Source organism: Oncorhynchus keta, chromosome 7 (genome assembly GCF_023373465.1).
Source record: "Oncorhynchus keta strain PuntledgeMale-10-30-2019 chromosome 7, Oket_V2, whole genome shotgun sequence".
NCBI lineage: Eukaryota > Metazoa > Chordata > Actinopteri > Salmoniformes > Salmonidae > Oncorhynchus > Oncorhynchus keta.
Window position 1 is genome coordinate 15,738,739 of NC_068427.1, and position 25,830 is coordinate 15,764,568.

At 44.9% G+C, this 25,830-nt stretch overlaps 1 protein-coding gene across 1 annotated transcript in view; it reads right to left on the reverse strand.

Annotated features, from left to right (window-relative positions):
- Window positions 1–20,867, reverse strand: part of efnb2a (ephrin-B2a) — a 24,943-nt gene extending 4,076 nt beyond the window's left edge. The window contains 2 exon segments of the mRNA XM_052522042.1: window positions 9,093–9,376; window positions 19,998–20,867. Coding sequence (XP_052378002.1) covers window positions 9,093–9,376; window positions 19,998–20,110 — 397 coding nt within the window. The 5' untranslated portion in view covers window positions 20,111–20,867.
- Window positions 20,868–25,830: the final 4,963 nt, after the last annotated feature.

Consider the following 25,830-nt stretch of genomic DNA (forward strand, 5'->3'; position numbering starts at 1 on the left):
AGAAGAAACAGGAGGAAATTAATGATTAATAAAAGAAAGGGAAATAAACAATCGCAGGAAAGTCAAGTGGGCTTCTTTTTTTCCCCCGTTGAAGGCGAGATGAAAAGGCAGTGAAAACAACCGAGGGAATGGGATGGAGGTGCTAAATATTTCAGTAACCCTTAAATATAAAAGAGCTTAAAGGGTTTGAGAAGCTGTTTAAACAGCGGCAAGAGCCGCAGAAGTGGTGCACTAAACACGGTGTTTTGGGGAGCGCCGAGCAGCGGTGAGCAGATGTCGGAGAGCGGAGATGAGGGAGGCGAAAGACTTCCCACATGTGATAGAGGAACAAAATGGGCCCCTAAACAGATGCTGGGAGGACTTTTAAAGACAGAAAAGCAGATTAGGAAATAACATTAAAACGCTGTATACAGATGTAGCCTTGCACGCCCATGGGCAGAATCAGTCGACTGTGACTAGCTACACTATAAGCAGTGAGTGCTGCTCTGTGGATATAGCCATGGCATGGACCTCCATACTGATTTCACACTGGACCTCCCTGCCTGGGCCTATTCTCTCCCAAAGCCTCCCTGCTTCAGCCTATTCTCTCCCAGTCCCTCACTTCCTGGGCCTTTTCTCTCTCAGTCCCTCTGCTACCCCTAGAGGCAGTGGGTAGCGCTGCACCTGGCATGGGGGTGGGGTTGGGAGAGGGGGCTTGTGATCTATCAGGTCAGTAACACAGAGGCTAACGAGCAGCCAGGGTTTAGCGGGTTGGCCTCCTGCCAGCGTGCAGTGGCCCGCATTCAATGTTCCCCCCTCCCGATCCTCTCTCTCTAAACTCCCTCCCTCTGTCCAATGCCCTCTCTCTCTCTCTCTCTCTCACAACACCACTCCCCTCCGCAAGAAGACAGGCGCCTCACAGCCTGCTCCCTCCCTCCTACCACCCTCACCCGCCTTGCCCCTCACCCCCTGTCCCCATCTCTCCCACCCACACCTCCTCGCGCCAAAGCCTTTTCATCAACCGGAAGGGAATTTAAAAGCAGGTGCTTCTGTGCTATCCCTTCGGAATCAGCGTTGGAAAAAGATTCAGCTCTGTACTGCCCACCGCTTTCTTCAGCTCTGTACTGCCCACCGCTTTCTTCAGCTCTGTACTGCCCACCGCTTTCTTCAGCTCTGTACTGCCCACCGCTTTCTTCAGCTCTGTACTGCCCACCGCTTTCTTCAGCTCTGTACTGCCCACCGCTTTCTTCAGCTCTGTACTGCCCAACACTTTCTTCAGCTCTGTACTGCCCAACACTTTCTTCAGCTCTGTACTGCCCAACACTTTCTTCAGCTCTGTACTGCCCACCGCTTTCTTCAGCTCTGTACTGCCCAACACTTTCTTCAGCTCTGTACTGCCCAACACTTTCTTCAGCTCTGTACTGCCCACTGCTTTCTTCAGCTCTGTACTGCCCACCTCTTTCTTCAGCTCTGTACTGCCCAACACTTTCTTCAGCTCTGTACTGCCCACCGCTTTCTTCAGCTCTGTACTGCCCACCACTTTCTTCAGCTCTGTACTGCCCAACACTTTCTTCAGCTCTGTACTGCCCAACACTTTCTTCAGCTCTGTACTGCCCACCACTTTCTTCAGCTCTGTACTGCCCAACACTTTCTTCAGCTCTGTACTGCCCAACACTTTCTTCAGCTCTGTACTGCCCACCGCTTTCTTCAGCTCTGTACTGCCCACCGCTTTCTTCAGCTCTGTACTGCCCACCGCTTTCTTCAGCTCTGTACTGCCCACCGCTTTCTTCAGCTCTGTACTGCCCACCGCTTTCTTCAGCTCTGTACTGCCCACCGCTTTCTTCAGCTCTGTACTGCCCAACACTTTCTTCAGCTCTGTACTGCCCAACACTTTCTTCAGCTCTGTACTGCCCAACACTTTCTTCAGCTCTGTACTGCCCACCGCTTTCTTCAGCTCTGTACTGCCCACCGCTTTCTTCAGCTCTGTACTGCCCAACACTTTCTTCAGCTCTGTACTGCCCACCGCTTTCTTCAGCTCTGTACTGCCCACCACTTTCTTCAGCTCTGTACTGCCCAACACTTTCTTCAGCTCTGTACTGCCCAACACTTTCTTCAGCTCTGTACTGCCCACCACTTTCTTCAGCTCTGTACTGCCCAACACTTTCTTCAGCTCTGTACTGCCCACCACTTTCTTCAGCTCTGTACTGCCCAACACTTTCTTCAGCTCTGTACTGCCCAACACTTTCTTCAGCTCTGTACTGCCCACCGCTTTCTTCAGCTCTGTACTGCCCAACACTTTCTTCAGCTCTGTACTGCCCAACACTTTCTTCAGCTCTGTACTGCCCACCGCTTTCTTCAGCTCTGTACTGCCCACCACTTTCTTCAGCTCTGTACTGCCCAACACTTTCTTCAGCTCTGTACTGCCCAACACTTTCTTCAGCTCTGTACTGCCCAACACTTGCTTCAGCTCTGTACTGCCCAACACTTTCTTCAGCTCTGTACTGCCCACCGCTTTCTTCAGCTCTGTTTGTTTTTTTACATTCCTCAACTTCAATCACTTTTATACGAACATTTTGAGCATGTTTTCAAGGACTGTGTTTTTCCTTTCTATCTCTCACTCGCTCGCTCATTCTCCCTCTCTCAAGCCAACCTATGGATTTTTGTGGTGGGACGACAAGCACATTATGTGCAAAGCATCTTAAAACCTTGTGCGTTCTTGTGTGTGTGTGTTATGGGAGGGGGTGTACACACACACAATGGTGTAATATGCGTTACATAGCTCTGTTTGTGTTATCCTGCCTTTTCCTCATTATGAGATAATGACAGTGTGTGTGTTTGCGCGTGTGTGTGTGTGTGTGTGTGTGTGTGTGTGTGTGTGTGTGTGTGTGTGTGTGTGTGTGTGTGTGTGTGTGTGTGTGTGTGTGTGTGTGTGTGTGTGTGTGTGTGTGTGTGTGTGTGTGTGTGTGTGTGTGTGTGTGTGTGTGTGTGTGTGTGTGTGAGTGAGTTTGCGTGCGTGCATGGGTGTGTGCATGTGCTTGTTTGTGGATAGCAGGACAGGGTGCAGGCCTGAGGTCTCAGGATGAACTGTAAGAGCAGGCATATCTCGGTCTTCTGTCCCTCCAATACCTCCAAGGTGCCCCCTCTCTCCTCAGCCACTCCTACACAACCCCATTGCACCAACAACACACACAACACACAGTCTACCCCCTATAAAAACGTGACAACATAGGCTGCTAAAAGTAGTGGCCCATAGGCACAGCTCTAGGATCAGCTCATCCTCCCCAACTCCATACCTTAACCATTAATACAAAAACACACAAAACTGATCAGTCTCTGGGTGAATATTCATTCCTTCTGAGCTAAAAGAACACAACCTACCCCCTAGTTGGCTTCCTCGGCAGTATGGCAGGGGCTGGAGGCTAGCAGCAATGAACTGGTTATGAACAGAATGGGATTTCTGACTGGCCTGCATGGCTACCTGACTGCCTCGTTACTCTGAACTGGGCTGTTTGGCAGGAAAAGCTAGCTGCTAGCTGTAATCCCTGTGCTAAAGGAACGTCAGGGAGGATAGACTTCGCTCATACATGCCCCTCACAAATGGATTTTCTTCCACCACCAGCGCCTTACAGAGAGCAGATAAGACTTAGCTTGGCAGAGAGAGAGAGAGAGAGAGAGAGAGAGAGAGAGAGAGAGAGAGAGAGAGAGAGAGAGAGAGAGAGAGAGAGAGAGAGAGAGAGAGAGAGAGAGAGAGAGAGAGAAAGAAAGAGAGAGAGGAAAAGAAAGATTACTCCATCCCATCATGCCCAAAGATGAGAGGGTGGTTCGGCTGCTGCTCGACCTAGCCCAGAGAAAGAAAAAAAAGTGAGAGATGGAGAGGACGAGAGAGAGATGTGACGTGTCACTTTTCCTTCAGGCCACATTCACTCAAATGTCCTTGCAGATTTAGGAGTCCATTTTGTCATGCTAACTCTTTTAGCTCTCACTCGGGTTTGCACGTTTGCTGAGGCTAGTTCCTTTCAGAGCACTTCCAAAGCATTCTGTGTTAAGCCACAAATTCACTGCGTGCGCACACACACACACACAAACAAACCACCGAGGGAGATGACTGATCAAGAGAAATCCCACCCTGAAAATGGCAAATCACCTCAGCGGATAGAAGTGACAGCTCTCACACACCCACGACCAATTTAGACGACACACAAACACATACTCTCAAACAGCAATACACACACCAACACAAACTCACAACATACAGCAAGCAGTAAGTGTGGCCAAACATTCATTGCTTTTGAAGGCTTTTTTAGTGTGTGTGAAACAGTAACCAACAGAAATAGCACTGCCATAAATATCCCAAACTCTCCTAATTCTCATCTCTCAACCACACACTACAACTACCTCCCTTTGTCTCAATAGCACCGATACTTCAAAGGCTATCGTCAATCATTCAGCCCCTTAACTCCATTTATTTGTTTTGATCAAATCAGGAGACTGAAAAAAAAGAATCTGCCTCTGTAATGAGCGCTATTCAATTGTGTGTTTCAATCAAGACCGAGGATACAGACTTTCAGCACTTAACTCAATTTCCCCGCCCGGCTAATACAGCTCCTAGTAACAAACCCCCTCTGTGCGTGTGAGTGAGCATAATTAACACACCACTCTGAGCCAATGAGGAGCCATCAAAACACAGAAATAGAGAGAGAGAGAGAGAGAGTTAGAGCAGTAAAGAGAGAGAGGTAGAGTGAGAGAGAGAGATTCAGCTATGGCATAAATGACACTCTCTCTACTTGCTGTGGAGCATGAAGCCATCGTCATGGCGCTGGGGTTGTGGGCTAGTTAGCGCTAGTCAGTGTTGTGTACCTTAATCTACTGCGACAGAGGGGGCAACCTCTCATTCAGGCCCACCATGAACCCCCAGAACAGGCCGGGGAAAGGCAGGGTCAACCCAAATATATACCAACCCCCTCCCTAAACCCTCCCATCACATCTCAGCCCCCCGCTCCTCTGATGTCTTAATATGGTAATGTAATAATATAGTCATTAATCAGACATTCATCCAGAGCGACTTCAATAATATTCACTTTTCATCAATACGTGTGGCCCATGTGGCAACCAATCCCCCCAAACCATCATCTGTCTGTGTGCACATACTGTCCTACGGTTGAGAGGTTGGAGCGGAGTTACGACAGTAGGAAATCCCCTCAGTGCATGCATATAATAGAGACTGAGAATAGGTTGGTTTTTTAAAATCTATTTTCTATTTTGACTGACAAATAGGTGATTAAAATCTTAATGGAATTCCCCCATGCAGCTCCATAAATTCAGTCAAATATTCTGTCTCTCTCTTGCTCTCTGTCTCTCTCTGTCTCACCCACCCCATCCATCCCTCCCTCCCTCCATCCCTCCTCCCCTCCCTATTTAGCTCATGTAATCATCTTGCTCACTAAGTTCCCTGCTGCAGGCAATGCTGCCTACCACAATCACATCAAGCTCATCTGCCTCCAACTGAAGCAGCATTGTAGCCCAGCTCATAGCGAGTATGCTGCTCTAGAAGGCATACATATACACACACGTAAAATAGTGCATGCTCCGGCAGGAAAAACACAACCCACACAAACACATACATACACAGAGTACAGCAAATACGCACATAGTGTAACAATGTAGCTTTCAAAATGCAGAAATCTGGCCCCATATGATGAATTTTGCTGACTTGAGTCCCACTGTATTAACAATGGATTAATGAAACAAATACCAAAAGATCGTTTTTGGGGAGGAGTTTTCCTTTAAGGTTAATGATAGGGTTAAAAAAACATGTGATAATCTCCCAGTGGACGGTATTGAAATTGTATGCATGCAAAAAGCATCTCTGGGGACCTGGACAAACATCTAATGCTGCATTGGATCTGGTGTGACCATGCTGAGAATATGCACAACTACACTGACAACCAACTACGTGCACACTAATAATTCCATATTAAATTGTTTATGGCAATAGGCCGAGTATGACATTAGTCATGTAAACACCTTATTCTGCTAATCATAATCGAAGTAAAGTAAGCATTTGTCTATTAAAACATCTGGTTTTATGAGCAATCCCTTGAATTACTATGACACGTAAACGGCTTAATTGCCGTTCAAGTGGTGTATTTGATTTGATCTGCGCACCTGTCCGCATGCAAGCCTCCCTCTCATGCCGCGAGTGGAGGGAGTTTTGAAAATATGCATCTTAGAAAAGTGTTTTCATGGACAAACACACAAATGTCCGAAACTCTCAATCAAATAGGCGTCATAAAAACTCCACGGCCGCTGTGGTAGAACGTTTATTTTTGATTGGCCATTTTCTGTGTCTTTAAGTGCAATCAGGCGGCCTGATTTCAGATGTGCCTATGCAAACAGGACTTTTAGGGACGTCGTTCCTCTTGCAAAGCATGTCAATGTTTTAAAACAAACGATTATATAAATCTGACTATCCACAATAATCGTATCATGGTCCGCATGGATCCGTACTCAATAAGAGTGGGTCACGTTTAGTTTATGAGAGGCGGGATGTGATGTGTTTAAATCCAAAACATTATTTGAGACACAAATCGAAGAGCTAATGTCACAGTTGTTTGAAAAGAGCCTGAAGGGACGTTCCCCTTGAGTCTGTGTCTGAGCTAAACACAGCTAGGCAGAGCTAATCCATTCGGTTGATTCAGAGATCCCATTGATGTGGGCCAAACTGATTAAAAGCAGAAATCAGGATTAAACACTCTTTAATTAATTACTTATTGAGTGCCACTCACCACCAGAAACCCAATGAGAATCGCAAGTGAACTTTTCCAAGGCGGAATTGGTCACAGTTCAATGCATTTTTACTGCACAACTTGTGCCACACGCACACACACACAAAACACACAAACACACAGTCTCACAGACACGGTCACATTTTTCCGAGGCGGAATTGGTCACAGCTCGATGCATTTTTACTGAAGAACATATGGACATACACACACACAAAATACAAAACACACAGTCACACATAGTTATAAAAAAATGGTTGTCGAAAATATCCTTTGTCTGTTTAAGATCTCACAACAAATAGACAAAGGCTAAATACGCAGCAGAAGTCATTCACATACCTACATTTAGCAAACACAAACCTACTCTCCTTCTTCCCTCCTACACACACTCACATTCATCCCTCCATTCCTCCTTGTTCTTCTCTGGCCCCGGTGCTCGGGCTTGTGAAGCGGAGGCTGTGTTATCTACCTACTGTATGTATATACATGCTGCAGTGCAGTTTTGCCTTGCCTTCTTGCTTTTCCAGCTGCAAGCCTCTAGCTAGCTACCATGCTACTGAACAAGAGGCAATTAACAGCTATGTGAACCCATGCTCGGCTGGAGAAATGGCCCCTTTCTCTCTCCCGGCTACACATTAGCATCTGGGTAAAAAAAGAACAGGAGAGATGGGAGGGATGGGGCATGGGGGGGCACCATGAATCTGCAAGTGCAGCAAAATTGGATTTTCTTCCTTTTCTTAAAAGAAAGTTTAAATAGAACTTCTCTCTCATCTCTCTTTCTCTCTCACACACACACACACACACACACACACTATCTCTTTCCATCCCTCCCTCCCTCTCCCTCTAATCTAATCGGCTTGCAAGCCTGATTGAGTGTGCTGTTGTTTGAGAGGAGAAATGGTGTGAGTGTGTCAATTTGAACTCTGAACTGAGAGAGTTTCTGTGCGATAGAGAGGACTGACAGAGAAATGGATAGATAGAGAGGGCTTTGTTGACATAGCCGTGTGTGTGTGTGTGTGTGTGTGTGTGTGTGTGTGTGTGTGTGTGTGTGTGTGTGTGTGTGTGTGTGTGTGTGTGTGTGTGTGTGTGTGTGTGTGTGTGTGTGTGTGTGTGTGTGTGTGTGTGTGTGTGTGTGTGTGTGTGTGTGTGTAAACGTTACTATGTATGTGTTTGTGTTTACTTTTTTCCTACACAGCCTTAGCTGTGGAAGCCAAATAGAGAGATGTGCTGGGCTCATCCCAGAGTGTGATCATAAGCAGCATTGGAGACGCAGGATGAATAAACAGCAGCATAGCCTCATTAATAATGAACGCTGTGTTGAGGCAGGCGGCTGTACTGTGTAGTGGCTGCTGTAGAGGTGGGGGGGGTCTCTCTCTGCATCACCCTCTCTCTCTGCCCTGCAGGTAGCTACTGAGGGAGTTTGATCAACCCTTTGTAGTCCCCCCATCAACCCTACCACCACACACAGACCTGTTTATACAGCTGTGTGTGTGTGTGTGTGTGTGTGTGTGTGTGTGTGTGTGTGTGTGTGTGTGTGTGTGTGTGTGTGTGTGTGTGTGTGTGTGTGTGTGTGTGTGTGTGTGTGTGTGTGTGTGTGTGTGTGTGTGTGTGTGTGTGTGTGTGTGTCAGCTCATTGGGTCCTTTACAGTTTATCTTAACGTAACAGACTGTCAGAGGTGAGACGTTCAAAGCCTAGCCTGCTGTTAGAGAACACAACCCATGTGTCTGTGACCCTGGCATAACATATTGAACTGTGACTGTTTACCTAACACTTTGCACGTGTGGGTGTCTGAAGGATAGTTCAACACAAACTATATTTACTAGTCTCCACTACAGGCTACTGACATGGCTAGCTTGCATAAAAACCCGTGTTCCATCTGCAAACTTAGAGGATTCTATTTACTAAGCTGACTGGGAAACAGTTTCTATTCGTTCAACGTATAAATGCTAACCCTCCTCTCCTTCTCTTCCATCCTCTCCTCCTCTCCAGTCAGTCAGAAAGAGGGCCCTCCCCTGGTTTGACAGCCCACAGATGGCAGTGGCAGAGCCACCCAGATGGTGCTGTCCCCCCCCGTCAGCACACCACAGATGGTTCAGTCCAACACCCATCTTTTAAAACCAGGGGGTTGTCACAGCATCACAAAGTATGAAGACACCCTAGTAGCAAGGCACCCTAGCCATGATCACACAAGAACTGGAAACAAAAAATCGGTAATATTTGCCTAGCAACAGCAATAGCTAAGTGTGATTGGCTATCAAACAGCTATGAGTGCTCACGATAAAAACAGAAAAGGAAATGTGCTTATATATGTGTTACTATGAGGCACTTACAGATGATGTAGTAGTCTTTCCCTCTGAAGAACTCCAGGCCCCACAGGTTGGGGCTGAACTCCTGAAACTTGAGTGTGAACTTGACATCCTGGTCAGGCTTGTCACAGTTGAGCAGCGGTGTGTCAGCCTTGGTGATGGTGCAGCTCTCCAGCTGCTCCCTGGGAACCATGTGGATCTTGTAATACTCCACCCCATCTCGCACCCCTCCATCCACCCGCGGGCACACTATGTCCAACTTATCTCCGATCTGAGGATATAACACCAGGCCCTGCCCTGGCACGAATCTGGAGAGAAAGAGATGGGAGAGGGAAGGAGAGGGGGGGAGGAGAGGGAGAGATGGGGGGGGGGTAAAAACCAGTTCGATACGGTCAACAATTGACCTCTAGTTCTAATTCATTAGGTATTCAGTATTTGTGCACGTTAATGAATGTTCCTTTCCCCAAAAGAAGGCAAAGTCAGTTGAATTATTGATGAGTTAATTACTAATTAGCTTCATCAATCCAAGCGACGATGAAAGATAATGACAGTGTATAGCAGTTGTTTCGACAGAAGTGACCCCAATATTTCAGGACAAAGTCAAAGAAGTGTTTAACACTGATCTGGCCGCGATGGAGGGAACGCGTAATTACACCGATAAAGGACGAGAAGACAAAGAGATAAAGCTCCTACACACTATCAGGGAGATGTTGGCGATACTGAATGCCCCCGTGTACAAATGAGGAAGATCTTGCTCATAATAAAATGAGACAACTTTTCACACAGACATTCACACCACACACACAATGCCTAGAGGCCTGTTCACAGGCCTACTTTCACTGGTGGAGTTTCATCCACCTACCCTCTGAGGTAAATTCCCCCCTAAATGCAAAAACATGAAAGTTTAGGGGCTTAGTGGAGAGCCCCCTCCAGCATTCCCTGACTGGCTTTCCTCTTCTCTCCTCTCCGTACACAGTCGGAGGCGCTACCTCAATTCATGGTGTTAACTAATCGGGCCCTGTGCTTGAATGAGAAAGGAAATGTTTTCCAATGTTATCCTTGAAGTACAACAGGTTCTATCCAAAATACTGGAGGGGGGGGGCATGAGAGTGGCAGAGCAAAGATAAAGAATACAGTTAAATCCAGTTGAATGTGAATAGCTATAAGGACATGTACAGAATAGGCTTAAATGCTGAGGACCCCGTGTTAACCTCTGTAGGGGGGTCCCAATACTTTGACCCTACTGTTGGGTCTATATGGGGTCTATATGGGGAGCTAGAGAGGGACACACAGTCTCCAGGGGTCGCTTTTACTTTCATTTCTCACTCCCGCCCTCCCAATCTCTCTCCCTCCCTTCTCAGCTCCTTGGGTTGTGTGTTGGATTGTGCTGGCAGAGGGCTCATTATCTTCAGTCACCTCTGACCCCTCAGAGAACGCATGAGGAGTTGAGACTAGGCCATCAAGGGTGATTATAAAGCCTAAAATACAGCACTTCTCTCCCAATGGAGGGGAACACACATATACACACACATATTTTCCCTGACTACAAAAGCATGCGCAAGCTTGAGGAATTTGTACGCAGGGGAATGGTGGCAACCATTGTACTCAGACTATATTACAATTAACAGACAGTCATAAGGAATACTAACAGTGCAAACTGCAGAGCAATGCTACAGACAATCACTATTTACAGGCTAACTATACCCGCTCTTTCTGAAACAAACACACACAATCACATACTGATCTGGGATCTTAATTTGAGCCAGTTTGATACAGCAGGAAAATAATCCTGCAGCAACACGAAATGTGAATTATTATGTGGATTATAATAAATAGCATTTCTGTAGGAAAATCAAGTGGAAGTGGAAATTTCAAACTATAGAATACTTTTTGAGCAAGTTGTATTGAGATCCTACAGCTGTCATATCTATTTGTCTCTGTCTCTGTCTCTCACACACACAAACACCCCATGTGCACAGTTGCATGCACACATGGCCAGTGTGCTTATCTAGGGCGAGAGAGTGCTGTGTGTCCCCTGGGGCGCTACTCAGCAGCGCTATAGTACAGCATGTCCACTGAGAGCCCAGAGAGAGACGGAGCTGATGGGAGACTAAATGTATGGATGTAGTATCATCACACTACTACAGGGGGGGGGGGTCAAGACAGAGAGAAAGAGAGAGAATGAGATAGGGAGAGCCGAAGGAGAAAGGCCTACAGTGGCTTCAGGGATGAGGAATGGAAAATGGAGATATGATTGTAGAGCTGAGAGATATGTAGAACAATTATTGTGTGTGTGCGTGCGTGCATGCGAGAGAGAGAGAGAGAGAGAGAGAGAGAGAGAGAGAGAGAGAGAGAGAGAGAGAGAGAGAGAGAGAGAGAGAGAGAGAGAGAGAGAGAGAGAGAGAGAGAGAGAGAGAGAGAGAGAGAGAGAGAGAGTTGACGGGCCAGGGAAGTAAGTGTTGAGGCGTTTATCTCCATGGCTGATCTAGCATGGCTAAAGCCTGTGGCTGGTGCGGAGGGCGTCATGCGCTTAATGAAAACACTACTGCACAAACAGCTAGACATCAGATCACTATCTCTCTCTCTCCCCTCCCTACCTCCCTCCCTCTACTTCCTTATCTATCTCCTTGCTCTGTTTGTCCCTTGTTTGGATAGTCAGGATCGAGGAAACAGTCACTGCCCACCTGTGCGTATGACTGTGTGACTGTGTGTTTGCGTACGAAGGTGAGGAGGTGAGACTTCTCCTCCCTCCCTCTGTCCACTCCCTTCACACACAAGGAAACGTGCACGCCGACACACATTCAAACACACACACACATACAAACGCACACACACATTCACACACACAATGACGTAGTCTGTTTCGAGACTTCATTAGAACCTCTACTGACAATACTATCGGAGTCAGCAACATACAGCATTCTCGCGGAACCACTTAACTTCCCTTTAATACGAGTGGTTTGACTGCATGAAAGCTATCTCACAGGGAGTTGTACCTTCAGGAGATGAATATAAACACCTCCACCCTCACTCACACAGAGAAAGACAAACACACACTCACACAAATGTCATCAGTCAAACACCCGACCAAACACACACACACACACACACACAGTAGGCTATTCGACCTCGTCCTTTTCCTTCTCAGAATTTTAATTCAAAATGGAGGTCTGCCTTCGCAGAGTGCAGAAAGACACAGAGAGAGAAAGAACGGTCTTACTCTGAGACAGTTACATTTCAAAAGGGAGGGGGGGGGGCGATATAGAGAAAATTAGAAAAGAAAAACGGGAGAAATTGCCTGCTTATACACTCGTTCTTTTGTATCCCTCCATCACCCCCTCCCTGGGGTGTCCTGTGCGGAGGTATCTGTTTGTAACACACACCCTGTCCCTCCCACTGGCAGCCATTAGAACAAAACACCAGGTAGGCAAGGTCACCTAGACGGGTGAGGAGACAGAACCAGACATTACAGCTCCGCCTGCCCTGCACCTCAACACAGTCATGACAGCCACCGCTCAACAGCTGCATCTCTCACACCCCGGGTACAGACCAACGGGAGAGAGAGCGAGTGGATGGAGGGCGAATGGTGTGATGGAGAGAAGGGGGAAAAACGGAGGGAGGGGGGTAAAACAAGTAAAAGCCTGTCCTAGCGTCTCGTGTAAATGGCTTTAACCCTCGCTTTAAGGCACACTTGCCCCTTCACCCCTCCTCCTCTCCCTCCCCCCATTTGCCATTTGTCCCTGTGAGTGACTGAGGTTTGGTGGGTCATAAATATTTCCAGGGCTGTGCTTCATGTGGAAGGGCCAAGCAGAGTGCTGTACGAGGGCCACTATACGGTGTTTATCACTTGGCTGTACTGCTGTTAACAAGCCCACCATGGGCCTCCACACATACATTATGACCTGCTATAATCACAGCGGCCGGGCCATAGAGAAAAAGTGTGGGGATGGAGAAGTGAGGGGGACAGGAGAGTGTGTGAGTGTGCATACGTGATGGTTTGTGTGCATGGACATAAAGCAGAAACCTAAGTCCAACCCTGTGGGCATGGAGTGTGTGTTTGTGCATACGTGCGTGTACGTCTGCGGGCCTACCCGTGACATACAGGGTCCGGAGAATAGGCACAACAGCGCCCACCTCAGGAAAAACAGAACAAAAGTGATCACAACCCCTCCTATACCCCTCTACTCTATTACGTTTGTTCTTGAATTACATTCGACCCTGTCTAAAACGACTGGTGTTGGGCTCGCCGCCGCCTGGAGAAAAGTCACAATGTGGGTAAAAGCAAAAGTAAGAGTGCTGCCTCAGTTCGGGCAGGCGGCTCTCCTATAAACCTACTGTCACTCCATTTGGTGCAGAGGTGAGAATAGCCACAGGTGCCTGCTCTTACTACATACAGCTCTCTCTCTCTCTCTCTCTCTCTCTCTCTCTCTCTCTCTCTCTCTCTCTCTCTCTCTCTCTCTCTCTCTCTCTCTCTCTCTCTCTCTCTCTCTCTCTCTCTCTCTCTCTCTCTCTCTCTCTCTCTCTCTCTCTCTCTCTCTCTCTCTCTCTCTCTCTCTCTCTCTCTCTCTCTCTCTCTCTCTCTCTCTCTCTCTCTCTCTCTCTCTCTCTCTCTCTCTCTCTCTCTCTCTCTCTCTCTCAATTCTTTTTCAATTCAATTCAAGGGCTTTATTGGCATGGGAAACATGTGTTAACATTGCCAAAGCAAGTGAGGTAGACAACATACAAAGTGAATATATAAAGTGAAAAACAACTAAAATTAACAGTAAACATTACACATACAACAGTTTCAAAACAGTAAAGACATTACAAATGTCATATTATATATATATATATATATATATATATATATATATATATACACACATATATATATATATATATATATACATACATATACACAATGTACAAATAATTAAAGGACACAAGATAAAATAAATAAGCATAAATATGGGTTGTATTTACAATGGTGTTTGTTCTTCACTGGTTGCCCTTTTCTCGTGGCAACAGGTCACAAATCTTGCTGCTGTGATGGCACACTGTGGAATTTCACCCAGTAGGTATGGGAGTTTTTCAAAATTGGATATGTTTTCGAATTCTTTGTGGATCTGTGTGATCTGGGGGAAATACGTCTCTCTAATATGGTCATACATTGGGCAGGAGGTTAGGAAGTGCAGCTCAGTTTCCACCTCATTTTGTGGGCAGTGAGCACATAGCCTGTCTTCTCTTGAGAGCCATGTCTGCCTACGGCGGCCTTTCTCAATAGCAAGGCTATGCTCACTGAGTCTGTACATAGTCAAAGCTTTCCTTAATTTTGGGTCAGTCACAGTGGTCAGGTATTCTGCCGCTGTGTACTCTCTGTGTAGGGCCAAATAGCATTCTAGTTTGCTCTGTTTTTTTGTTAATTCTTTCCAATGTGTTAAGTAATTATCTTTTTGTTTTCTCATGATTTGGTTGGGTCTAATTGTGCTGTTGTCCTGGGGCTCTGTAGGGTGTGTTTGTGTTTGTGAACAGAGCCCCAGGACCAGTTTGCTTAGGGGACTCTTCTCCAGGTTCATCTCTCTGTTTGTGATGGCTTTGTTATGGAAGGTTTGTGAATCGCTTCCTTTTAGGTGGTTGTAGAATTTAATGGCTCTTTTCTGGATTTTGATAATTAGTGGATATCGGCCTAATTCTGCTCTGCATGCATTATTTGGTGTTTTACGTTATACACGGAGGATATTTTTGCAGAATTCTGCGTGCAGAGTCTCAATTTGGTGTTTGTCCCATTTTGTGAAGTCTTGGTTGGTGAGCGGACCCCAGACCTCACAACCATAAAGGGTTCTCTACCTCTCTCTCTACCTCTCTCTCTACCTCTCTCTCTCTCTTACTCACTCCAAGGATACGTGACAAAAAACAAGAGCCGGAGCACAGGTGGGTGAGACACGAAAAGGGGCTTGACAGTAAATCAACGAGCTGACATCTGTTTTCCTCATATATCTTATCCCCCTTTCTCTCTCTTTCAACTTTGGTGTCTTTTTTAGGGGGTGCCGTGGGAGGATGGGGTTGAGGTTTCGGGCCGGGGAGGGTGGTGTTTCTGCTTCCTTGGGGTTATGACCGTCCCATCTGCTGCCAGTAAAAACTTGTAAGATCTATCCTTCATTTCTGTCTTTCTCACCCCTTCTATCTCGCTTTCTCTCTAAATCCTACATTTATTCTCTCTCTCTCTCTATCTATCTACGTATCTTTCTTAAATCCCGGACAAGCTATTTGTGTGGCCTGCCAAGAACACAAACACCACCATGATGACAGCCAAGACATAATCCCATCCCAATAGCCTCGGCTCCTCAATCCCAGAGTTCTAAGAAAGCCCTGAAAAGAGGGAGGATAACAAAGGAGAGGAATATAGAACGATGGAAGACAACACAGTGGGAAGGCGGGAGGGATACAGCAGTGTTTGACTTTTAATCATCGGCCCACTATGGTTATGAAGTAGTCTAGGGGGACAATGAGACAAGACAGGGGATAGCAGGGGTTAATCCACCCACGCTGTAACCTCTTCGCCCTTTGTCGGCCGAGGGGACAGCGGCCTTTATCCTTCCTCAGTAGACTGCCACCCTAACCCCCCCCTCTCCCTCTATGTCTCTCTGCCTTCGGCCCTAACTTTCATCCACTAATCCAGGCCTATGGGGCCCTCCTCAGCCCACCCATAATTACCCCACGGCCCCTACATGTGTATATGAAAACATACAACTGTAAGGCAACCAGCTGCAATTGGACCTTGAGTTTGCTCAACACAATTTTCACATAAACCTTTTGTTAAGCACCCTCCGATCCTATCGCAGCTGGGCGCCTTACAATTGTACATTGAATTTATTTATTTTTACAGTGTAGAGGCCATGCTTCTCTCCTTCTTGCTTATCCTCTCTTTCTCTCAATCTCTTTCCCTTTCCCTCCCTCCGACTTTCATGAATGCGACCTTAATCATCAACTTTTCTTCTGGGCGTTGTCATGGGAGACCTGTCTATTGAACCCTACCTCTCAGTACACTGTGTTAACACAGGATGATTTCACCCCCACAATCCCTCTCTTTCTCGACTCCCCTTTTCCTTCTTTTTCCATTTTCTCCATTCTGCAATCCCAGCCCAAACCCGACCCACCCTTCCCCGATAGACAGAGAGATAAATTAAAACAAGGGGATTTTTTTTGTATTTTCTTTCCTTTGAGAGAGATAGAAGGGGGGAATAGACAAAATCAGTGGGGACTCCCTGGGTAGATCGTGATGGGGTAAAATGGTAGAGGGCGAGATGGGGTGGGGAAGAAGGAGGGCAGCATTACAACATTCAGCCTGCCCTCGTCACTCATTCATGATGGATCTACATCTCTATGCCCCCTTCCCCTCCCTCCCCCATCCCTCCCCCCTTTCTCCCCCATTCACAAAAGGACTGTGCCTGCCTGCCTGCTACAAAGGCCCGGGGTTCTATGTAATCTCTTAATGAACTGCACTGGAGAAGAGGGACCGTTCCCTCACATAAACCGTGTAAAGCAGGCCTCCCTTTTGTTTCTCGCACCCAACTACAAAATGGATTACTAGAGGAAGGAGGCAGGGGGGTGGCCATGGCATGGGGGAGTAGGGGCGCTAGTCTTTCTGGGGAGGCTCAGGCATCAGTAGTAAAGTAGTAAAGCGTAAACAACAATGAGGTTTAAATCGACACACTGAGGGCCCTATGGTGTGAGGAGAGAGAGAGAGAGAGAGAGAGAGAGAGAGAGAGAGAGAGAGAGAGAGAGAGAGAGAGAGAGAGAGAGAGAGAGAGAGAGAGAGAGAGAGAGAGAGAGAGAGAGAGAGAGAGAGAGAGAGAGAGAGAGAGAGAGAGAGAGAGAGAGAGAGAGAGAGAGAGAGAGAATAGCATAGCTCCGGTCTTCTCCACTCTCTCAGCCTACACACAAAGCCATTGGACTGGCCTAAAGGCAAGGAATACTAAAGAAGAAAACTACTCAAACTACTAGGGAGAGAGGCTCTGTTCAACTTATTGGACTTGAAAATCAAAGATTCTTTATTGAGAAAGGCATATCATTGAATAAAATTAAATATAAATAAATGTTTTAATGACAATAAAGTAAAATGTTTTATGGAACCGGTATCTTTCATGACAATCTTATAGCACATTTAAAAACGTCAATAGAGAGATAATTAAATTAGGAATTCAAAATACAGTTAGAGGCTGTATTTCAAGGCCCACTCCACAGTTTGATCCCATATGACTAGGTAGGCCTATTCCAATGATGTAAAATGTATTTAACGTTGTACTTCTGCCAGCAGAATATAGCAAAGTTGAATTAGGCTACTCAGGGTCAAAGGGTTAGTATATGACCAGAGAATAACGTCCCCTGACCTGATCATTAGCTTTGAACTCATCACCCAGACAGAACGTAAAGAATGTGCAAACACGCTCATTCCAACTCTAGAACACACGCTAATTCAGTGGAATGCCCGCTGTCTTTGTGGGCCCAGCAAAGGCCTATACTTGCTTCGAGGGTAGACACTTTCTGGGGCTATTTTCAAAAAGAAGAGTGACACATTAAATTACACATAGCAATTTGAAAGGCATGCTTTTGCTGCTATAAATGTGGCATGTGTTCCGTTTAGAACGTCCCCTTTACAGAAAGTAAAAGATAGGCTATTTCTAAAAGCACACAGGCCTGTATATGCATGTGTTGTGGAGGTCTGGGCCTGCTAAAAACATCAAATAGATTAGAATAGGCTTTGACATACGTATAGGCTAAGCATATGCCAACCATTTATTCATTAGGCTATTGTATTATCATTATTTGATGATTTTAACAATGAATCATGTATTTTATTGATGATGTTTTTACCCTCAATAGACAACAACGTGCCACGGTGGAAGGTTAAAAGTTGGCCTAAATAAATTCACACTACGCTTCGAGTGGTGTGTGACCAATTTTGACTTTGCGGCTGGCCTATCTTGAAAACAGCGCTTTTAGCTCTGCCTTCAGGACAAGATTCATCCCAATAAACATGAACCTGCAAACGCTTAATGCAAAGCATGTGTCATTGCGACTTGGTGTAGCCTATTCGCATCAATCGTCTCGCATCCGCGCTACAGACCCACTCAACTCCAAACGGTGATCTAAGAGCATAACCACTGCGAGTGCGTCTCATACTTCTGTGCAACCTTGTATCTCCATCTCACACACTCGAGGCTGGTGTAATGATTTCAAAACATGTACAGTAAATATTGTATAACATCGAAAGAGAAAAAATATATATATATACGTATTTGGTAGTGATTTATAGGCGATTCAATGATAACGACTTCTGCCAATCCTTCTTCATGATCATCATCATTCCTGCCGAGTGCAAACGGTTGTTTCCACCATCATTCCACGGCCAGAGAAGCCTACATGCAAAAGCCAGACACCAATCTATGCATGCGGAGCAACTCTTCATTAGGAAGAGGTACAAGCCGAAATCCTCTAATAAATTCCGACGATAAATAGTACAGCAATAAGGCCAACAACGCCATCAGAACTCGCAGAGGTGAATCCACAATCTGCACGGAGAGAGCGCGCATTCATAAAAAGGTGATTATCAATCATGAAGAAATAGTAACAATGGACACCTGTTAGACTTTCTGTCGTAACGTTCCCGATAGCACTTGTTTCATATTTACTTATCCATGCCTGTTCAGGGGGGATAGTTAGGCTATATTTGCAAGATCCTTGTTGAATTGAAGCCAAAAGTTAAATTATTAAGCGAGTTCGAGTTTCGCCGTGACGAAATGGGCACAAAGAGGAGCGCCCACCCATTGGGGTTTGACCCTCTGAAATTCCCCGTCTGAGGTTGCAATGTTTAATGCATAATTCAACTCTGGGGGATATTTTCTGTCCGGTTAAATTCCATTTTCATGGGGCTGACTAGAGTTAGTGATGGTTGCAAATGAGACCACAAGTTAAAAGGGGATATATATAGGCCTTCTGCCCTTAACGTTTTCAGTTCAATAGTTGTGACTACACTATCATATTTCATCCCATGTTATGAAATTGTTACATTAAGTAGATACATTAAGTATGAAATACCAAGTATTCATTTGGACGGGGCCCCTACTGTAGCCCCTACTGTAGTTAGGCCTACCATACCAAAAAATGTGGCCCATAGAACAGCTACATCGACTAAAACTAATGTCAACAAATATGAACCAACTTTCTGTTAATCATTAAAATAAGGCCTCATGTGAACATTTATTTTGATAAAGGCTAATAACATTGGGTTAAAAAAGCCAATGATGTATTTAATAGGCTATCCAAATTAACGGTATAGAGTGGTGTATTCCATTTAGTGCGGAAAATGGAAGCACATGAAGATACACAATGAAAAGGCTTCATCATATGCCTTCCATTTGAATTCAAATGATTTAAACTGTACGATTTTCCATAATTCGGTGAAGTAGGCCTGACTATTTGACCAAGGAGAAGTGGGGCGTAATATTAATTCCAAAGTCAGTTTGGCTCAACATGCTATAACCACATCTTGTTGAAAAGCAATCCGTTCTCCCTGGTGTGCACAATTTAACGCGATGCCATCTACAGAAGACACACGAAAACTAAGAATCTTCTAGCGTTCATCATCTCAATATCAACATCGCCTATAGCGTACGTTACCACCATCACCCTGTGCGCGTCCGTCAGCGCAAACCGGCATCTCCACGCAAAATCACCCCATTAAAATGGATATCAATGAGCTGTTCTATCACTTTATACGTTAAGAGTATTACACCTATCATGTCAGGCAGCCTATTTCTATAGAAACCTTTGTAATTAAATAACGTCACAAATCTTATTTACAAAAGTCACGGACAGCGCTAAATAGTGTATTTTTGGACATATTTTTTCCCGTATTCAATGAGTGTGGACGACGCGTGCTTCACTTACTTGGTATTTGTTGTGTTCCAATATATGGACTCCAGAATTATCGCCCGGGACAAGTTCACCTTGCACGCAATAAACAAAACTCCAAAATAATATCTCCACATCGAGTCCCCCATTATTGCTGTATTCAGGGAGGGTCACAATCCGTTCCGAAATGATATGTCCAAAAAATAGACGTGAAACGCACAAGAGAATGACCGAGGCAATTAGACTCTATATCCCGATCAAATAAGCTAAAAAGGGACGAAGAAGCAAATGCGTACGCCGATCAAATATAGAGCATCTCCAAGGAAGGACCTGGTGCCGAGTTAGTCCCTTTATAAGAGCTCCTCGGGAATACAAAACCAGAGGCGCACCGCAGTCTTTCATACAGAGAGTCGAGAAGAGAGCGCGTTGATATTCTCCCTCAGTGAGCAGACCTTAGCACCGGGTACATTCCTTACAACAGAAAGGCGACCCGTGTCGCCGCCGATGTCCACTTCCACAAGCGCAGACGCAAATAGCCTATTAAATCCCCAGTTTGTCGGGTTCTAGGTAAACCAGCCAAGGTACCAATCCAAAGTGCGCGAGCTTCTCTCGAATAGCAGCAGACAAGAGAGAGAACGGCTCGAGGTATAGTATTCCCCTTTGAGCTGGTGGTGTGTAAACTGGCTGCAAATGAACTGTGGATGAGAGTAGAAAAATTAAGAAAAAACGATGATATCGAATGAACAAAAATAAAAATGAAAGAAACCAAATCAACTCAAATGAAAGTTATCATACTATGCGTCCGTTTCGGTTGCAAAATAATTGCTGTGGGCTGAATCCTGCAGATCCGAATGAAATGCTTGGCGAAAACGTAGGGATGCTTGAATGCAGCGCCGAGCCTGGATTGCAAGTAACTGCAAGTGATCGCGACTCTGAATATTTGGCAGAGCTAGTTTTACAGTGACTCCGCCCACGTTTATGTTCATTGGGCAGCTCTCCGAAAGTCAATAGGAATACTCCTGTCAATCAAACGAAGCAGCTCGGCAACTGGTTCAACTGCAAAACAGCAGTATTAGCTAATGGAATAGAATTGGAGAAAGCAGTCGAATCACGTTATATTGTATCAATGGGCCTAGTGCATTGACCAAGACGGATATTTAATCTAAAATACGGTCTTTAAAATAAAGTGCAATTTGCGCTGAAAACATCACTTTAGGCAACATGATGTATAGGCCTAGCCTTTATCATACTATCGGTCAAATAGTATAATAACCAGGGGATATGAGCATTTGATCATTATCTGTAATAGCCAACCTCTCACATTGGAACACTTGATAAAATTCCTACATTATTATAAAAAGACCCCCCCCCCCACACACACACAAAAGTCGCCACAACATGCACGACTATTTTCTACATGTGGTTTTGTTAAATCAATACAAGTAAAATACAAATATTCCAAATGTGAAAATGTATCATAGTGTACATCAGATTGTATCTAAAATGTCCCATATTCGGATCCACATTGAGCGCCTCACACGACATGGCACTGAAGCCAAGTTTTTTTCCAAGGCAACAGCGCACACTAGCGGATGTGCGATTGAAGAAGGGTGAGTCTAAGTTTTGAACCATTGAATATGAATTTGATTATGTTTTTATGCAAATGTAGGATTAACATTTACCAATAACTTATTTGAAGAGTGATTCTAAATCAGTAGTATCGATAATTATGTCATTTATCATCAACAAAGCTGGCTATTATAAAACACAAATCTTTGTCTTGTGGTTTCAGTGTTTGATTTATTTCCGACTACAATTCATTATTTTATTATAATTATTTGAATTAGTCTATTATAATAATCATTATTATTATGTTATTACAAGCTTATCAACACCAGTCTACAACAATGTGATTTCTAGATAATAGGCCTATAGAACAATTGTATTTTTTTACGAGATTCACCAAATGTAAACTATAATTAACTTTTGTAGACTAACCAGGTAAATTGAGACAGCTCAAGGTAGCCTGTAATTTAGTTTAATGGACGGTGATTTGATGAGTCATTGCAACCCACACACCTTTTCCAAACTAAATTAGGCCTACGTGTATCAGTCCAAACGTGTGAATTTGACACTTTTGAACAGCTTCATTTAATCAGTGGTGTATTTAAGGCTACAATTGCTTATTGCACTGTTTGTTTAGCTGATAATCAACGGGGGGAAAGTCACACGAGATAGATAATTGGGGGTCAGAGTGGAATGCGGCGGCCAGGTTCCGATTCTCTTGACTGGAATCAACACACCGCGGACTGTGACTGTGACAATCTTTACACCGCTAGAATGCCCGCCGTCGAGTTGATGCATATTGGCGAAGATTAAGAGCATTAGATAGATTTTCAAATGAAAGATGAATGAACGGTTAAGGAGGAATAACAAAAGGTCGAGATACACACGTTAATGTTATAAAGAAACGGATGCCTGCATATAGTACTAAGGTAACACTGAAATAAGTTCCTTGTTTCTCCATTTTATGGGCCTAACGTTACTTGTAAAAAGGATCAAATACAAAAAAAGTGCAGCCTATAGATGTTTAGCCATTTTACCTTCCCTGAATACACCGTAGGAAGAGGGTCCTGAAATAGTGTCATGAGTCCAGATAATATCCTGCCTTCGAGAGAAGAGAGGAAGCGGTGAGTTCCTTTGTCTTAAACATACCCCCTTACCTTGCTAAAATAAGCCGCGAACGATCGGTAATGACTGCTCTGCTCTTTTCAGTCAGCAAGTCTAGAAAGGGATCGGGAAATACACACAACCTCTCTTCAACACATTGGGCTAAGCCTCTGAATACGGTCTTACACTTTTATAGCACATTCAGCTTCGAGGAAAAACTAATAATTTGTAAGAGGAATTTGAGAGTTTTGTGAAGCATATAATCATTGAATATGTCCATTGTGAAATAGGCCTCAGGTGAAAGGCCTTAATATATATAGGCCTAATAATAATTATACATTTATGCCTCCTTACTGTATCAAAACGCTTTAAATTAAACACCAGACAGCCCAATAAAGTATTTCAATAATTCTATTATGATTATCATCATGTACAGTTTAGCTAGAATAAGTCTCTAATCAGGAGCATGTAGACCTTTGAAAAAGTTCAAACTTTCCATCTGTAATTCGTCTTGAATTGCAGTACTAGGCTATGAAAAGTCTGTAAAAACAATAGGCCTAAAGCATTGCGTTGTTAAAAGAGCACTAACATTGATAGAAATAAGTGTGTGAAATTGTCAAATCTCTATCTCTTATATAAAAACTATATATAGTGGATTAAAATGAATTTAATATGAGGCTATCACTGAGAGTGTCTGTAAATTGCTGAAAAAAACTTTTTGGGCAAAAATAGTTGGGCAGAAAATAGACAAGCAATTAAAAAGTGTCTGTGTTGCTTTTATCTTTACATAGCCTACTTATTAAACAAAGAAAAAAAAATAGACTTGATGTGGCTAAACTTTCCATATTTTCTCATTTGAAAGGCCCTCTTAACCAGCGGGACTGAGTTCTCATGGGCCGTACTTTTGTTTATTCAGTTGCTCCTTAGTGTTACCAACTTAAAACGGAGAACATCTCAGGTCCATGGGGGTCCTGAGCCTTTATCGTGATCAAACGGAGTCCTGCTGAACCCCCTATGCACCATGTCGATGAAAGTACACTTGCCAGTGAAAAGTGGCCTATAGCCTACTCTATTTTCCAAAGTTTTCCCGGACCTAATGTATCGTTTCAGAGCTGATGGGCTCTTTCAGTTGTTACAATGGTGTCATATTTGTTTTGGAACTTAAGTTTCTGTGTGCGTGTGCAAGAGAGAACATCACTGTCACTTTTAAACATTTTTTTTTTTTTTTACCCTGGATGGCTATATAGTCTAGGTTCGAGCGAGGGTATAAAGGTGGTTACTCACGCATGGACGGTCGCTCTCACGTCCAAGGTTTGTCATGTCAAATATGTCAGTTGAATCTTTGGGCACGAGGTCCTATGATGCACCTGGAAGTTCAGTGACTCGCGTCAGGTTCAGTCTTCCAAAGAAGTCGCTGAGTAATTACAAGCACATTGTTGACTTGACATTGATAAATAGGACCCACAGAGAACGTAGAGTCACTGACGGATAACTGATTTTGCTATTATATTGTGTAATAACTTGCTGACAACTTCAAGATGTTGCCAATACTTTCATTACTCTATGCATTTTGACCGGACAGCCTTGCCACTGAAAGGGACTAGATAAAATAATTTCCAAGCCACGCGCAAATTACGCATGTATTCAAAAGTGTGAGGAACAGTACTTACCATGGGACCGCAGAAGAATTGAGACGTCGCAGAGACGTTCAATTAAACCAGCCAATCATGAACCTCAATTTACATCACTACAGACCAACTAATTGTCCAAATACAAACTAATTTGTTTAAAAAATGCAGTCCAAACAGCAAATCGTCTCTCCAAAATATCTACGCCATTAATTCTAATTAACAATATGTTATTATTTGACAAGTAAATATAACAGCTCTAAAAGGGGTTACAAACTGTAATCCAGCTGAAAGGTGAACTCCCCTGAAATGTGGGTGGAGAGATCCAGTAAGGAAATCCTATTCGATGAGCAAAAAGTGATACATTGGCAGGGCTCCGGGCAGCCGAGCAGAAATGGAGGAAAACTCGCCTCCCTGCGGACCTGGCATCCTTTCACTCCCTCCTCTCTACATTTTCCTCCTCTGTCTCTGCTGCTAAAGCCACTTTCTACCATTCTAAATTCCAAGCATCTGCCTCTAACCCTAGGAAGCTCTTTGCCACCTTCTCCTCCCTCCTGAATCCTCCTCCCCCCCCCCCTCCTCCCTCTCTGCAGATGACTTCGTCAACCATTTTGAAAAGAAGGTCGACGACATCCGATCCTCGTTTGCTAAGTCAAACGACACCGCTGGTTCTGCTCACACTGCCCTACCCTGTGCTCTGACCTCTTTCTCCCCTCTCTCTCCAGATGAAATCTCGCGTCTTGTGACGGCCGGCCGCCCAACAACCTGCCCGCTTGACCCTATCCCCTCCTCTCTTCTCCAGACCATTTCCGGAGACCTTCTCCCTTACCTCACCTCGCTCATCAACTCATCCCTGACCGCTGGCTACGTCCCTTCCGTCTTCAAGAGAGCGAGAGTTGCACCCCTTCTGAAAAAACCTACACTCGATCCCTCCGATGTCAACAACTACAGACCAGTATCCCTTCTCTCTTTTCTCTCCAAAACTCTTGAGCATGCCGTCCTTGGCCAGCTCTACCGCTATCTCTCTCAGAATGACCTTCTTGATCCAAATCAGTCAGGTTTCAAGACTAGTCATTCAACTGAGACTGCTCTTCTCTGCATCACGGAGGCGCTCCGCACTGCTAAAGCTAACTCTCTCTCCTCTGCTCTCATCCTTCTAGACCTATCGGCTGCCTTCGATACTGTGAACCATCAGATCCTCCTCTCCACCCTCTCCGAGTTGGGCATCTCCGGCGCGGACCACGCTTGGATTGCGTCCTACCTGACAGGTCGCTCCTACCAGGTGGCGTGGCGAGAGTCTGTCTCCTCACCACGCGCTCTCACCACTGGTGTCCCCCAGGGCTCTGTTCTAGGCCCTCTCTTATTCTCGCTATACACCAAGTCACTTGGCTCTGTCATAACCTCACATGGTCTCTCCTATCATTGCTATGCAGACGACACACAATTAATCTTCTCCTTTCCCCCTTCTGATGACCAGGTGGCGAATCGCATCTCTGCATGTCTGGCAGACATATCAGTGTGGATGACGGATCACCACCTCAAGCTGAACCTCAGCAAGACGGAGCTCCTCT